Source organism: Chiloscyllium plagiosum, chromosome 11, assembly GCF_004010195.1.
Source record: "Chiloscyllium plagiosum isolate BGI_BamShark_2017 chromosome 11, ASM401019v2, whole genome shotgun sequence".
NCBI lineage: Eukaryota > Metazoa > Chordata > Chondrichthyes > Orectolobiformes > Hemiscylliidae > Chiloscyllium > Chiloscyllium plagiosum.
Window position 1 is genome coordinate 43,064,080 of NC_057720.1, and position 15,532 is coordinate 43,079,611.

A 15,532-nucleotide genomic window follows, 5' to 3' on the forward strand; every position below is an offset into this window, starting at 1 on the left:
GTGCCTCTGATTTCCCACATATTGAAGGAAGAGCATTCCAAAGAGATGAGTTCTCCTGCCATTGTGAACTCTATCAACTACAGACAATAAACCAGGAACCCTACTGAGTGACTGTACAGTCACAGATTACTAAAACATCCATCCATATCCATAGCATGCAAAAAGACTAAAGAACAGCATCAGGATAGATATCAAATATCCCAGCATGAATTGGAAGACCAAGGTCAAACCGTTCTTTTAAAAATAATGCAGTTCGGTTTCACAGACTAATCAGCAGCAGCACCAGTCACAAGAGCTGTGAAAATACTGAAAGCAGTTGCAAACGAGGGAATACGCATGATCAGAATTTATAGGAGAAAGTGAGGACTGCAGATGCTGGAGATCAAAGTTGAAACTTTATTGCTGGAACAGCACAGCAGGTCAGGCAGCATCCAGGGAACAGGAGATTCGACGTTTCGGGCACAGGCCCTTCTTCAGGAATTCCTGAAGAAGGGCCTGTGCCCGAAACGTCGAATCTCCTGTTCCCTGGATGCTGCCTGATCAGAATTTATGTCTAGTTTGAACAGGATTAGAAAGCCCCTGCAAACAAATGAAATGCAACAGAAAATCACCTGCATGTAATAATAATCCATTTTAGAATTCACTGCCTGGAACTGATATCCACCAGGCTGGACCCACAAGAAACAATAAAACAATCTGTCAGATGTCATAACAAGGGCAATAATTGCAGAGTTTCAAATTGAACAAACATATTGTAGTTTGTGACTGCCTACCTATCGACGCATTCTAAAAAGACCTGTTTGAAAAATAGGTTGCAGCACTGATTCATTGATGATGGATAGTAGAAAATATGAAGTCATTGTAGCCATACAAGAGCACCCACAAGCACTAGCTGCAGTCAACAGTACTGGCACTGCAACCAAGACACACAAAACAAACAAGTTGTGTGGTAAGTACAGTCTGTTGTGCCATATGAAGCTGCCCTGCATTCCAAGATTTATGCAGGATGGGCAGAACAATAGGTCACTGGGCCTGCCAAGGCAAGATATTTATCTCCTAAGCCACAGCCAGAGGGTACAACAGGCAGTGGTATAGTAGTAACGTCACTGGACCAGTAATCCTAAACCTGAGGCTAATGTTCTGAGGTCACGAACTTGAATTTCACCATAGTAGATGGTGAAATGTGCATTCAATTGTTTAAAATAGAAATAAAATTGTGGTCTAATTGCGACAATGTAACTACTGATGATTGATGTACTAACCAATTTAGTTCACCAATGTCCTTCTGGGAAGGAAGTCTGCCTTCCTTACATGATCTGGCCTACAATGCCTCCAAATCTATAGCAATATAATTGATTCTTAACTGTCTCTGGGCAATTAGGGATAGGTATGAATGTTGCTCTGGCCAGTGATGCCCACAGCGAACAAAAAAATGGAATAACCAAACAGATTACAGGTGCAGTAGCATGGCAATAGCAACAACTACTGCACTGTGGAAACATAAGCAGGAATATGAAGGTCACACTCAAGACATACAAGCCAAGGTACAGAGTGGAAAAAATTTTCAACCAAGGATGAACAGGGATTCCACATGACAAATGTATGGACAAAATTAGGAATGTAGAAACTTCTGCCACAATTAACATATAGATATGAGTGCACCACAGTGGCAGGATTACCCGTGTGGTTCTCAACCCTGATTATTTACAAGATCGCCAAAGTACTCATGATGGCAGAAGAGACCAAGTAGACTGACACTGAGTCAGTCCAGCATTTAACAACAATTATAAGTGAGCAGGTTCAATGGTATAGGAAATTTTAAAGGTGATGCTGCATTGTATCTTGCAGAAGTTACCATTCTGTCAGTCCCTGAAAATGCCGTATTCATATACAAATAAAGATGAACTGCAAGCTGAATCACATGGAATGCAGTGGCATCATCCATCATATGCACCACCAAACAGACTGGTGTAGTTCAATTATTGGATACTTAAGAAGGAAAATGCAATCTAGGCATGTCTAGATCTGAGAACTAAACCCTCCATGTGTCAGCCATACAAAATTGCAAGTGATGCCCATACATGATTCCAATACTAGAGATGTTAGACTCCAAACCTGTTTCACTCTCCACAGATGCTACCAGACTGCCAAGTTTCTCCAGCACTTTGCTTTTATTACAATATTGGAGGAATTGAATCTCAAGTCACAGGAGGTGAATTCTTCTCCAAGCTGGATGTCAAAAATGGATATTGACTGGTACACTAGGCTAAGAAATTTCAGGATGTCACTTGCCTTCAGAACACCATTTGAAAGTTATTGCTTTCTGTTTATTTGTAGATCAAAATAACTTGAAGCAGATGAGGACATAATCGTAGAGTGATGGATACAATACGTTGCTGATGATATTATGCAAGAAGAGAACCAAAGATGTGTATGAATGGAACATTCACTTACTGATGAGAGCAATTCTCCATAGAGATCAGCCTAGGAGAATGAATAGTTACTTTCGTGTCACTTCAATATACCAACCTTGTTCCCTGGCAAACGTCTGTCTCAGACTTATTGCAGCAAATAGTGCCAGGGAATGTTATTTCTTGGTTGTAGAATCTGTCCTGACCCAGGCAAAGTTAAACATATGAGACACATGCCTACTTCACAAGATAAAGACCTACAGAGAGATCTTGCATGTTTGAAATATTTGGCACCACAAATTCTGAATTTTTCTGACAAAGCATCATCAATGAAAGCACTCTTAAAGAGGTACCAAATGTATGGCAGGAGGATTGGTAACTATTGGTCTCTCTCAAACAAACCCTGTTAGGAGAAAATTGCATTCTGCACTACAATGACTCAAAGAAGATGACAATCATGAAAGATGACACTCTGCAGAAAGAGCTAGGAGCATGCATCATGCAAAATGATAAACCTATTGCATTTAGATTACTTACAGTGTGGAAACAGGCCCAACAAGTCCACACCAACCCTCCGAACAGGCCCAACAAGTCCACACCAACCCTCCGAACAGTAACCCATCCAGACCCAATCCCCTACATTTACCCTTTCACCCATCACAATGGGCAATTTAGCATGGCTAATTCACCTAACCTGCACATCTTTGGACTGTGGGACGAAACCGGAGCACCTGGAGGAAACCCATGCAGACACAAGGAGAACGTGCAAACTCCACATAGACAGTTGCGTGTGGTGGGAATTGAACCCGGGTCCCTGGCACTGTGAGGTAGCAGTGCTAACCACTGTGCTACTGTGCCGCCCACTATTTCAAGCACCATCCAGTTTTTCCATTATAAAGTATGAAATACTTGTTTAGACACATAGATCACAGGAATCTACATACCACTAGATCTATGGATGCTGGAAATCAGAAACAAAAACAGAAATTACTGGAAAAGATCAGAAGGTCTGGCAGCACCTGCGGACAAAAATTAGAGATCACAATTTGGATCCAGTAAACCTTCCTCAAAATGGATGGCAGCTAGGAAAAAATGTTTTTTTATGCAGAAGATAGGGGTGGAGGGAGGGTAAGCAGTAAATGATTGGTGGACAAAGAATCCAAAGGGAGAGAACAGTTGGACAGACAAAGGAGTAGGTAATGATCAGCCTGTGAGAATGAATAGATGCTAATAAGGACTATTAGAGGCTCACAATGAGTTGCATGTTATAGCAGACCATATGATAAGAAGACTTAGCGTGGGGGTGTTGCAGTAATGACATGGGAGAAGATGTCTCAAAACTTAAAATTGTTGAACTCAATACGTAGTGTGTAGAGTTCTCAAGTGGAAAATGAGGTGCTATTCTTCTAGCTTGCATGATGCTTCACTTGAGCACTGCAGTAAGCCTGAGACAGAGATGTTGGGCAGGGAACACGGTGAAGTGCCACAGAAGTAGCTATTCATTTTCCTAGGCTGATTGTTATCCACTCCTATGTCTGTTCAATTGTCCTTCAAGAGGAAAGAAATCTGCTATCCTCCCCAATCTGGTATGTGTATCTTCTGAACGGCAACAATATAACTGACTCATAAATGCCCTCTGAAATAGCCAGCAACTCACTCAATTCAAGGAGAATTAAAATAAGCCTCGCTGTTTGTTTCTCCCATTTTTCCACTCACAAGTTACAATATGTCCTTCAAAATTTGATTCATGTTTTAATACAGGAAGAGTTCTCTCGCAATTTAACCCTAGAACTGCACTTCTTGCAGATCAGTTAATCCATTTGTCCTTTATGTTATTACTCAATAAGTTGTAATGTGACATATTGTCAGCTGCACCGTCTCCTTTTGCATCTTGTGGTATGAGTGATGAGATCCTACAACTACAGGGAGGGAACTGCACAACTAGGAAAAGATTGAAAATGTGAATAAAGAGAGATTTAACAGGAACAATGAGAAAAAATATACAACATTGAGGTGGTTTTTTTGAGTTACTTCACAGCAAGTACATGTCTGCTTGTGCATATCAATAAAATTCAACAAAATGGTCAGTAATGCATCAGTTGACTGTTATACACCATACCTAATTTTAATTGCCCTTGAAATTAAATGAATGGGAAATTCAGTACAGTATACAATGGGTACCTAATTCACAAACATCTGTTTTATGCCTCCGCATGCAAGGAATATTAGTTAAAATTCAGTTGGTAACACACTCATCTGAGTCAGCAGATTTTGGTTGATATGCAGTGGCGATGATATTGTCAAAATTACTACTTTTTGAGTGAGATATTAAACCAAGCCCCTGTCTGTCCTCTCAGGTGAATGTAAATGATCCCATGGCATCATTTCAAGAGTATGAGGGGAATTTTACCACAGTGGTCGACTCAATATTTATCCCTCAATCACAAAATAAGATTATACAATCATTATAATGTTCTTGTTCATGGGAAATTCCTGTTTACAATTTAGCTGCTGCATTTCAGAACAGTTCAACAACTTACAAGTACTCCATTCACTGTAAAATTCCATGTTTGAGAAAAATACATTATAAAATACAAATTTTTAAAATTACATTTCCACTCATTGGAAGTTTTCAATGATAAAAAATGAAAAAAATCAATAATCTGAACTTTAGTTTTATTAAAGACCTCAGTAGAGGTTGAGACCTTCAACAGTTGAGAGCATGATGAAAAATAGAAAATGAGGCACTGATTAGTCCTTTCATTACTTCCATGAATTTTGGAACCTTCCTGCAGATGCACCTCTTGTTTGTTCCAAAAAACTGCATTTCGAGGGATTGTCTGGTGAGAAAACAGCTAGAATGGGACTTGCTATAAACTATACATTTTATAGTGTATACATTCTATAGTGATACCAGCTAACACTCAAAAGTGGCAGCAAGTCTCACCCAACTTCCTTTAATATTATTCCAAACTGGGGCAGAATACAGGAAAAAAGATCAAGGTCTTAAAGTCAGAGATGTTAGACTGTGCTTTTGGAGTGTGGACTCTGAGCATAGCATACAGTTTTAATCAGCAAGTCACAAGAGAAACATTCAAGCCCTGGACTAAATACTGCAAAATGTAAAACTATTGAATTTTTATTTGTCTTTGTTGGCTGTCAGTAGTTTTATTCCAATAATCACTTCTACTTAAGCCATACAATTAAACTGATTTTAGTTCAGTGATTTACATATACTTTAAAGCTACAATAGCAGCACTTAAACCTCATTTTCACTATCCGTAAACACATATCTAACTGTAGTAGTTTTGCTACATGGTTCCTTATCGTCTGCACAGTACCAGTCACTTGAACGACCAACAATTGACGGGATTTGCGAATCAAAATGAACAAACTCCTGTGAATCAAGACTAGAACTGCATGTTTCAGAATTTTCAACTGAAGCGAAAGAAGGTTCCACATCGGTTGAGTTATTTCCACCATGCAGAAAACCACATTTACCTTTTAAACCAATTCTGGAATATTGTTCAGAATCTGATGGAGAATTAGTTTGGCAAGATGATTCATTTGCATTTTCTTCTACATTGCTAGTGTGACTCAAATCATCAGTCTGGGACTTATCCAGAAGTATTGAAATCTTCACAGACTTGACATCATCACTATTTGCAAAATAACTCTGCATTAAGTTTATAAGTGCCTCACTTGGCATTGAGCTAATTACAGAGCATTCAGAATTGTTAACAAAATCATCTGCAATTTCTGAATTCAACGAAATTTGTGAAGATGACTCGGATCTTGGTGTAGAAATGTCAGATGGTAAACTAGACAAATATTCTTGGTAAGAACTCTGAGATGAGGAAGTGCTGGCAAATAAATCATCATATGTCATAATTTCAGCTGAAGCTCTGCTTTGTATCATTGGAATATTTGATAAAACTTCTTCAACTTTGTTTGAGCATGAAGCAATGCTGCACGATTTGGTGTCTTCTGATGGCACTCTAGAAGCTAAAACACAAAAACCATTTTAGGAATATATTATATCTGTAGTCTAGCTATGTTCTGTTTCTGAATGTTAATGCTTAAGATCCAATAACTATCATTTTTAAGTTGAAACTTCAGTTCAAATTAATACAAACTAAATTATTGACAAGTTTCAGAGTATAACTTTAATATAAATACTAGTGATGACTCGAAGCATCAAGAGTGAGAATACTAAAAGTATGAATTATACTGTTTATGTATGTTCTGTGGTAATGTCAAAATAAACGTGACATGATGAAACATTATAAAGGAACAGTGTTAAATTAAGATTAACAAAATTAAGTTGTTGTTTTCATATGCTTAATGGTAATGGAGTGAATGACCTAGAAATTTGACTTGCTTGGGAATGGATGATGTTAGGTGGCAGGGCATAAAATATATGCACCTTTAATGTTGCCTCAGAGAGCATGCAGAATACAAGCTGTCTCATACACATTCTATTACAAGCTTGCAGCCAGCACCTACCAGTAGATATTGGATTTCTCTGAAACTAGTTAGAAGGGTCAACACAATAAGTCTTCAGGATAAAAGCAATCTTCAGTTATTCTTAAATGGCCGCAAAAACATCAAGAAAGGATCTATCATTCTCTATTGTGTCCTTGAAAACTCTAATACAGGCAGTGGAGAAGTAGAGAGCCATTCTCTATTTCAGAGGTATTAACTTAGGATATGGTGCTAAGAGGTTGCACAGGATATTAATGTCAGGAATGAAGACATTAATGTCAGGAATTTAGCACCCAGGACATAGATCCATTGTCGAGCAAGTACAAAGACTTCACTGGAACTAAGTTTGCTTTAAGGCAATAATCTAATCTTCTCTAGTATCATTGCCTTAGTGAAGCCTCCCATCCATGGTACAATTCCAGCAAATTCCAATTGCGTGCTATTCAAGGCCATCCTTAAAAACTCAAAAAATGCGTTGACCACTAACAACAAGGAGTTATGCTTATGGTAAGTAGCACAGCTACTGGTTATCTGTGGTTCCTTAATCTTTTACATCTTTCATTTCTTTTCATTGTGATAAATTTTAACTGCTTTCATTAGCCAAACCTCCCTCTGTTCTCCCTTCAAATTAAAAACTAATCCTTATCATTCTTTTCACTTCAGATGCTGAAAATGCCATAATCCCTGTGTTAGAAATAGAAGACCAGCCATCCCAAAGATCCAGTCACTCAGTATGACCATACCAAGTGCTAGCTCATAGATTAGTAGCCTAATTTCTTTACAGTGTTGACGTATGATGAATTATACAGGGAAACTATGCAGGAGTTAGTGCAGAGACTGTGATAACATAGTTGCCATCTCGCCAGAGAGCAGAACTGTATAGTCGCTCTAGAATAAGAGAACTCATGTTGACTTTGAGAGCCCAGGCTATTAAATGGTTGATGGGAATACAGAATAAAATGATTGCACACCAGAAATTTGTGCTCATAGCTTAATGCATTCAATAATACAACTCTAACCTGTGTTGGGGCTTCACCCAGGGAATGGGGCCCATTACTATGGCGGCACTTATAGAATCTTCCACGGAGGTCCATATGGTTAGCACAATACTTCAGATTACTGTCATCTTAGTTTGGGGTACAGATTCTGACAGGGGCTTCCAGAAGTTTACATCTCTTCTGTATTCTGCTCTTAAGCAGAGCCACTGACAGTGCAGTGCCAGGAGGGGGGTTTTGACTCCTTGGGAGATGCAACTATTCCCCTCTTCTCAGAATGTCAGCCTGCACTGTTCATACTCTTGTTAATGCCAAATAGCCATCTGGGTCAGACTTCCTGGATCATGTTGAGATCCTGTTGGCTCCCTACAGGCCCAGATTTCTTAGATGTTGCCCACTAACACCTCGTTAGCATTTTCACTTGAAATGTCTTCCCTTCCTAAGATGAAAATACCAGGAAAACAATTTGTCGGAGTACTAGTAAATAAGCAAGAAGACACTTTAAAAGAGATTACACAAGGTGAACTCTAAATATTCTTATTACCTGTACTTGTTTTACACAGATGGAACTGAGTTGCATTAAGTTTTACCTGGATTTGGTGTTAGTATTAATATTTGTAATAAAGTGAAGGAAAGACCCATAGGACTCTACTGAAGAAAAGCAATTGGGTGGTTGTAGTAAGGATTATCAGTGTATTAAAAATAGTGGGCGAGGGGGGGTGTCATATGAAGTACTCCTTTAGGAATTTCTCTCAAAGGCTCTGTCATCTTAATGAATATTTTTCGACAGTATTCAATCTAGAAAACGACAATGTTGTCGAGAAGAATACTGAGATACAGGCTACTAGACTAGGTGGGATTGAGGTTCACAAGGAAGAGGTATTAGAAATCCTGCAGAGTGTGAAAATAGATAAATCCCCTGGGCCGGATGTGATTTATCTTAGGATCCTCTGGGAAGCCAGGGAGGAGATTGCCGAGCCTTTGGCATTGATCTTTAAATCGTCATTGTCTACAGGAATAGTGCCAGAAGACTACAGGATAGCAAATGTGGTTTCCCTGTTCAAGAAGGGGAGTAGAGACAACCCAGGTAATTATAGACCAGTGAGCCTTACTTCAGTTGTTGGTAAAGTGTTGGAAAAGGTTATAAGAGATAGGATTTATAATTATCTAGAAAATAATAATTTGATTAGGGATAGTAAGCACGGTTTTGTTAAGGGTAGGTTGTGCCTCACAAACTTTATTGAGTTCTTTGATAAGGTGACTTGATTCCATATTATCTCATTACACACAACTACAAATCTGGAAGAATCAGGGTTTGTGTTCCAAATCTCCTCCAAAAGGGTTCAGGTAGAGAAGATATCAATTGAACAGATTAATTATCCAATCAATAACTTTCCTGGTGATGACATCTCTCCTCGTGCATTTTGACTTTGGAGCTAGGCTTGCATAGCTAACTGGAACGATCAGAATAAATGAATCTGGAACTTGAGTATCCAATTAGAATGAAGGCACCTCAGGAGTGGTGTTAGAATTGTCAAGACTTCTATCAGAATCATAAGGGGCTTCACAATAGCTCAGTGATTCGCACTGCTCCCTCACAGAGCCAGGGACCCGGATTTGATTCCACCCTCAGGTGACTGTGGAGTTTGCATATTCTCCTTGTGTATACATGGGTTTCCTCCAGGTGCTCGGGTTTCCTCATAGTCATATTGCCCATAAAGTCCAGTGATGAATAGAGTAGGTGAAGTAGCAATGGGACCTGCAGGGTTACAGGACTGTGTGTGTGTGTGTGTGCATGCATACATGCATGTGAGTGTGTGTATGTGTGACCTGTTGCCACACTGTTGGCATTCTATGATGAATCAAGGATGTGGGTGAATGTTGACAGGGTGGAATGCCTTTCTATTGTAAGGACCGTGTCTTTATACTTTTTGTTTTTAAAACATCAGAATTGCAATGAGAAAGAACTGCTTTTTAAAATCAGGATTTTATCAGGATAATTTCACAGCAAAACATTTGATACCTATTGCAATTTCCGATTTTGTGCATCTGATCAGAAGCTGAGGTGTGAAGCTGACTGGTTCTCACCTGAGTAGGTTGGAACTGGAAGCAAGTTATAAAGACACAGATACAGAGAGATACTGAGGTGTGTCTCCCCCAGAAACTGCCAGTTTTCTGCAATACAAAACTCAGCTTAAACTTGAAGAAAATGAGTTACCTTTCCTGCTGCATTTGCTGTGAGCTGTGACTTTTGAATTGATAAATCAGAGACATTTTCCAAGTGAATCAATCGATCTGCACTTCTTACAAACCAGTCAAGGACTCTGAACTGTACACCAAAGCCTATTTATGTGTAGAAGATCATCACAACTTTGGAATTGGGAAGCAAAGACCACAGAACCGCCTTTTCGTTTTTCAACCTCTGCCAATAATCTAGTTTTTCTACTTGTTTGAGTGTGTAAGAGGACATTTATAAGGGGTTAGAATTTTAGTTAGTATTATTATATGCCATGGTTTATATCTGTTTATCTGTAGCTATAGTCTAATTACTTGTAACCAATAATGATCATTCGTTAGCACAGAAACCTGATCTGTGCTTTCTATCATTTTGGCCTGAGAGTCAAGTGAATTGGGGTATTGTGGTTGTTTAAAATTGGGGATTTTAAAAATCTTTAGGATTTACTGTTGTTGTGATTGTAACAAGGTCAGTCAGGTGAACCTTTTAGAATATGAGCTCCCTGACTGGGATTGTTAATCTGTCCTTTCAGGGAGCCATGGCTGACAGATAAGAACTGGAGTGTCAGATCCCCTGCTCACACTGAGAGTTGGCTCTAAGGGAGCTGGATCATTGTCAAAGGCATGGTGGTTCAGTGGTTAGCACTGCTGCCTCATAGCACCAGGGTCCCAGGTTCAATTCCAGCCTCGGGCGACTGTCTGTGAGGAGTTTGCACATTCTTCCTGTGTCTGCGTGGGTTTTCTCTGGGTTCTCCAGTTTCCTCTTACAGTCCAAAGATGTACAGGTCAGGTGAATTGGCCATGCTAAATTCCCCAAAGTGCTAGGTGCATAAGTCAGAGGGGAATGGGCCTGGGTGGGTTACTCTTTGGAGGGTCGGTGTGAACTTGTTGGGCCGAAGGGCCTGTTTCCACACTGTACGGAATCTAATCTAATCTAGACTCTCCATAAGAAAATCAAAGGTGATTTGATGACAGGATACTGGCCCCTGCGGATCTTTTTCAACTATGATTCTAGGAATAGCAGGGCTCAATTTACAGCATGGTACTCCAGTAAACTGTTATGAAATTTGAGGGCATGTGGTCAAAATTTTGCATTGGATTAATTTTGATGGGATTCCAATTGCAATTGAATTGGTTTGTAAATAAAAGCAACAATGATTTGTATATTGATAAATAATGTAGACGAAGAAAACCACCAGGTTTAGTACTGCGTCTAAGTGATGGTGCTGAAACCAGTAGAGGTTATCCTACAGATAGCAGAATTGTAGCAAGCAGTCTTACAGGAAATTTCAAAACCAAGGTTGATTGATTTATTAGGTAAACTGGAAGTAGTATTGTCTGACAGGTTAAAGAAAGATAATTGGGGTATTAGTGTGGCACTTCTGTTTAAAAGAAGTAAAAAGGAGACCGAGTACTTCCATTCATGAACTATTGGAATTAAGTAATATTCAGTTACGGTTAAGCAGGTAGAGAGAATTTCAAAGGGAAAGAGAAAGTAGACAAGATAGAGAAAAAAAGGGAAATGGAAAGGAGAAAATTTAGAATAGCAAAGAGAGGAAACTGAAAGAAAATGAATCCAAACTTAAAACGGCACAGTTGAAACAGAAGACATGAGATGTTGATGCAGACTCTGGTGGGGAGAATCTGAGTCATAACCTCAAGTCCAGTAAGGAAATATTTAAGTTTATACAGGCCATACCAAATGTGAGGAAAAAGATGTGAAGGCATTCTTCTTGTAATTTGAGAAAATAGCTAGACAAATGAAGTGGGCAAAAACATATTAGACATTGCTCATGCAGAGTAAGTTAACAAGTGAAACACAATAGGAAATTTATGCTTTACTGTCAGAGGATGGCTCTCGGGATTATGATGCAGTGATGAAAACTATATTAGCTTCATATGAACTAGTCCCTGAGACATATAGGCAAAAGTTCTTGAATTTAAGGAAGGAGCCTGGGGCAAACTTGGACTGAATTTGAAATTTTGACAGGTAGTTAAGAGCATTTTAAGGTTAAACCAACTATCCAGCTTTAGAGAGATTATTTGCTAAGAGATATTTAAAACCTCGCTACCTTTTGTAATAAGACCTCATGTCGAGGACCAAAGGGTTGCATCTTCTATACAGGCAACAATTATACAACATAGAACAGTATAGCATAGCATAAACCCTTCAGCCCTTGATGTTGTACTGACTTTTCATCCTACTCTAAGACCAAATTAATCTACATACACTTCATTTTATTATCATCCAAGTGTCTATCCAAGTGTCGTTTAAATGGCACCTACCATTCTGGGTAAAGAACCTACCTCTGCCATCATCCCTAAACCTTTCTCCAAACACCTTAAAATTTGCCCCCTCGTGATAGCCATTTCCACCCTGAGAAAAAGTCTCGGGCTATCCACTCTATCTAAGCTTCTCATCATCTTGTATATCTCTATCTAGTCACCTCTCACCCTCTGTGCTCCAACGAAAAAAGCCCGAGCTCTCAAACTTTTTTTTTCATGAGACATGCCCTCCAGTCCAGGCAGCATCCTGTTAAATCTCCTCTGCACCCTCTCTATATATTCCACATCCTTCCTGTAATGAGTTGACTACAACTGAACACAATATTGCAAGTGTGGTCTAACCAGGGCTTTATACAGATGCAGCATAACCTTGTAGCTTTTAAACCCAATCCCCCTACTAATGAAAGCCAACACACCATACGCCCTCTTAACAACCCTGTCAACTTGGGTGGCAACTTTGAGAAATCTATGGACGTGAACTCCAAGATTCCTCTGTTCCTCCTTACTGCCAAGAATTCTGTCTTTAACCTTGTAACCTGCATTCAAATCTGACCATTCAACATGAATCACTTCACACTTTTCCACATATATTAACTCTATCTGCCACTTCTCAGCCCAGTTTTGCATTCTGTCAATGCCTTGTTGCAATGTACAACAGCCCTTCACACTTTCCACAACTTCATCAACCTTTGTGTCATGGGCAAACTTACTAACCCACACTTTCACTTCCTCATCCAAGTCATTTATAAAAATCACAAAGAGGGCAGATCCTAGATGGCTGCGATCTGAGAAGATCGCATTGCAGAGCTTTGCATCACAGCACAAGCCTTTAATCCACACAACCCAGGCTATCGTGATATCTTTGGACTCCGGAAAGGTCGTAGCGTCCCAAGAAATGTCTAAAAATTAACTTACCTGTGTTTCCGGCCATCCAGAGATGCTGTAAAAGAGAAGAGGAGCATCCAAGGCCACGTCTGCAGTTCAGCCTGCAGCAGCCTTGGAGCTGATTACTTTCCAGGCCCTGGTGAACGAGCTCACGAAATCTCACGAGATGCTGGGGAAACAGATTGAATCCAATCTGGTTCCAATCTCTCTCATGCTGCAGAAGCATGAGTAGCAGCTGGGAGACCTGGAGAAGAGGACGGATGAGGTGGAGCACAGGGTCATAGTGGTGGAAGTTGATACCAGTTCATCCAAGGATAGGATCCAAGCCCGGGAGACGTAGGTCCATATTTTGTGTGACCAAGTGGATGATCTTGAGAACAGGGGCAGGAGAAAAACATTTGGATCATCGGTCTGCCTTAGGGTAAGAAAGGTGAGTGGCCTGCAGAATTTGTTGAGGACTGGCTGCCAAAATTTCTTGACTTGGAGGCTGGCATGACAGGATTGAAGATAGAGAGGGCTCACTGGGTCGCAGCGTGGAGATCGGGTCTGGGTCAATGTCCTTGTCCTCTCCTGGTGCGGTTCCATCATTACCGGGATAAGGAGAGAGTCTTGGAGGCTTCTAGAGTCCAGGAGAAGGATCCGAAGGCTCTAATTTAGGAGGGCTCTAAGATCATGTTTTTTCAAGACTTCTCAGCGGCGGTGAGTCAGAAACGAAAATCTTACGATGGTGTCAAGAGAAGACTGAGGGAGCTTGGGATTCAGTACTCCCTGAGGTATCCAGCAGTGCCCCGGTTCACCTTAGGTGGATCCATACATCTCTTTGACACGTCGGGAGAAGGCAAGAAACTTTGTGGACAAACTAATCTACTTTGAACAATTTTAGTATGCATAGATAGTGTTGTTTGGGTATGTGTTTATCATTCTGTAAAAGAAATGGAGGAAGTCCGGTTGGAGCTTCAGTTTTTTTCCTCTATTGATAATAATTTTGTTTAAACTATGTCTGGCGGCAGTTGAGATGTACATTTTCAATTTCTAAATTAGGATATACCAAAAGAAGGATGCGGTATTTAATCCCCTTTCTTTAAAAATGATGTTTTTTTTTAATTCATATTAGTATTCTATGGGGTGTTTATTCTTTTCTGCTTGTGTTTGCAGTGCGGCTCTAGCTGGGACAAGTGAAGGCGGTTTCAATGGTTAGATGCCTACTTATGGGCAGTTTGGGATGGGTACTTGCCCCCTCTGGGCAGGGGGTGAATTCTCCTACTCATTTATATGTTAGTTTTTTTTTGGTTTTCGTTCGTTGTTTTTTATTCTCAATAGTTTTGTAGATTTGTTAAATGTAGTGGTTTTTATATTTGGTGGATCATGTGACACTAAAGCTCAGCAGTTTGTGGTTCAGGTTCCCCCTGTCTGGAATTTAAATGTTATTGCAGAAGATTATGGATAATGATTTGATTAAATTGTGTACCTGGAATATCAAGGGAAGTCACACAAATTAAGAGGAAGAAGGTACTCTTGAGTCTTAGAAAGGAGAAGGTGGATATTGCTTTGTGACAGGTGACACATTTGGATGACAAGGAGCATCTGGAATTACAGCAGAATGGCTTTGACTGAGTTTATTTTTCATCATTTAATACCAGAAGTAGGGGAGTGGCTATCTTGGTTAGGAAGAATCTCCCATTTAAGTTGTTAGAGTGTGCTAAAGACACACACGGGTGGTTTGTAATTCTTAAAGCCTTGAGAAATGGGGAAGAATATGGTGTTTTAAATGTTTATTGCCCTCCAGCTCATTCCCTTAGATTTTTGGTCGAAGCTTTTTCTGAAGTTATAAGTCTCAAGTCCCGGCACATCATTATATGGGGAGATTTTAACTGTCTCATGGATCCCACAGTAGACAGGTTGCCCAAAGGTCCCTCAATACCCTCTGTACAAACTAAATAGTTAGTGGGTCTCTGTGGAGAGTTAGGGTTGATGGACGTCTGGAGGTGTCTCCACCCTACAGGTAGGGATTTTACGTTTTTTTCCAATCTGCACAGATGTTACACGAGGATTGATTTTTTTCTGACTCCTGCAGTAACCCTGGATTTGGTGGCTCTTGTTTCGATTGGTAATATTACTATCTCTGATCATGCTCCAGTGTATCTTATGGTTAAGATTAAGAATGTTACAGCGGGTTCGTGGTACTGGCGAATGGATCCCTTTATTCTCAACGATAATAAGTTTGTGGAGTATTTC

The 15,532-nt window shown here is 39.9% G+C and overlaps 1 protein-coding gene across 1 annotated transcript in view; it reads right to left on the reverse strand.

Moving 5' to 3' along the window:
- Window positions 1-5,137: 5,137 nt before the first annotated feature.
- LOC122554768 (lisH domain-containing protein C1711.05-like) overlaps window positions 5,138-15,532 on the reverse strand; it is a 162,293-nt gene continuing 151,898 nt past the window's right edge. Inside the window, exon 6 of the mRNA XM_043700140.1 lies at window positions 5,138-6,416. Within this exon, the coding sequence (XP_043556075.1) occupies window positions 5,671-6,330 (660 nt within the window). The 5' untranslated portion in view covers window positions 6,331-6,416 and the 3' untranslated portion in view covers window positions 5,138-5,670. The remainder of the gene's footprint in view (window positions 6,417-15,532) is intronic.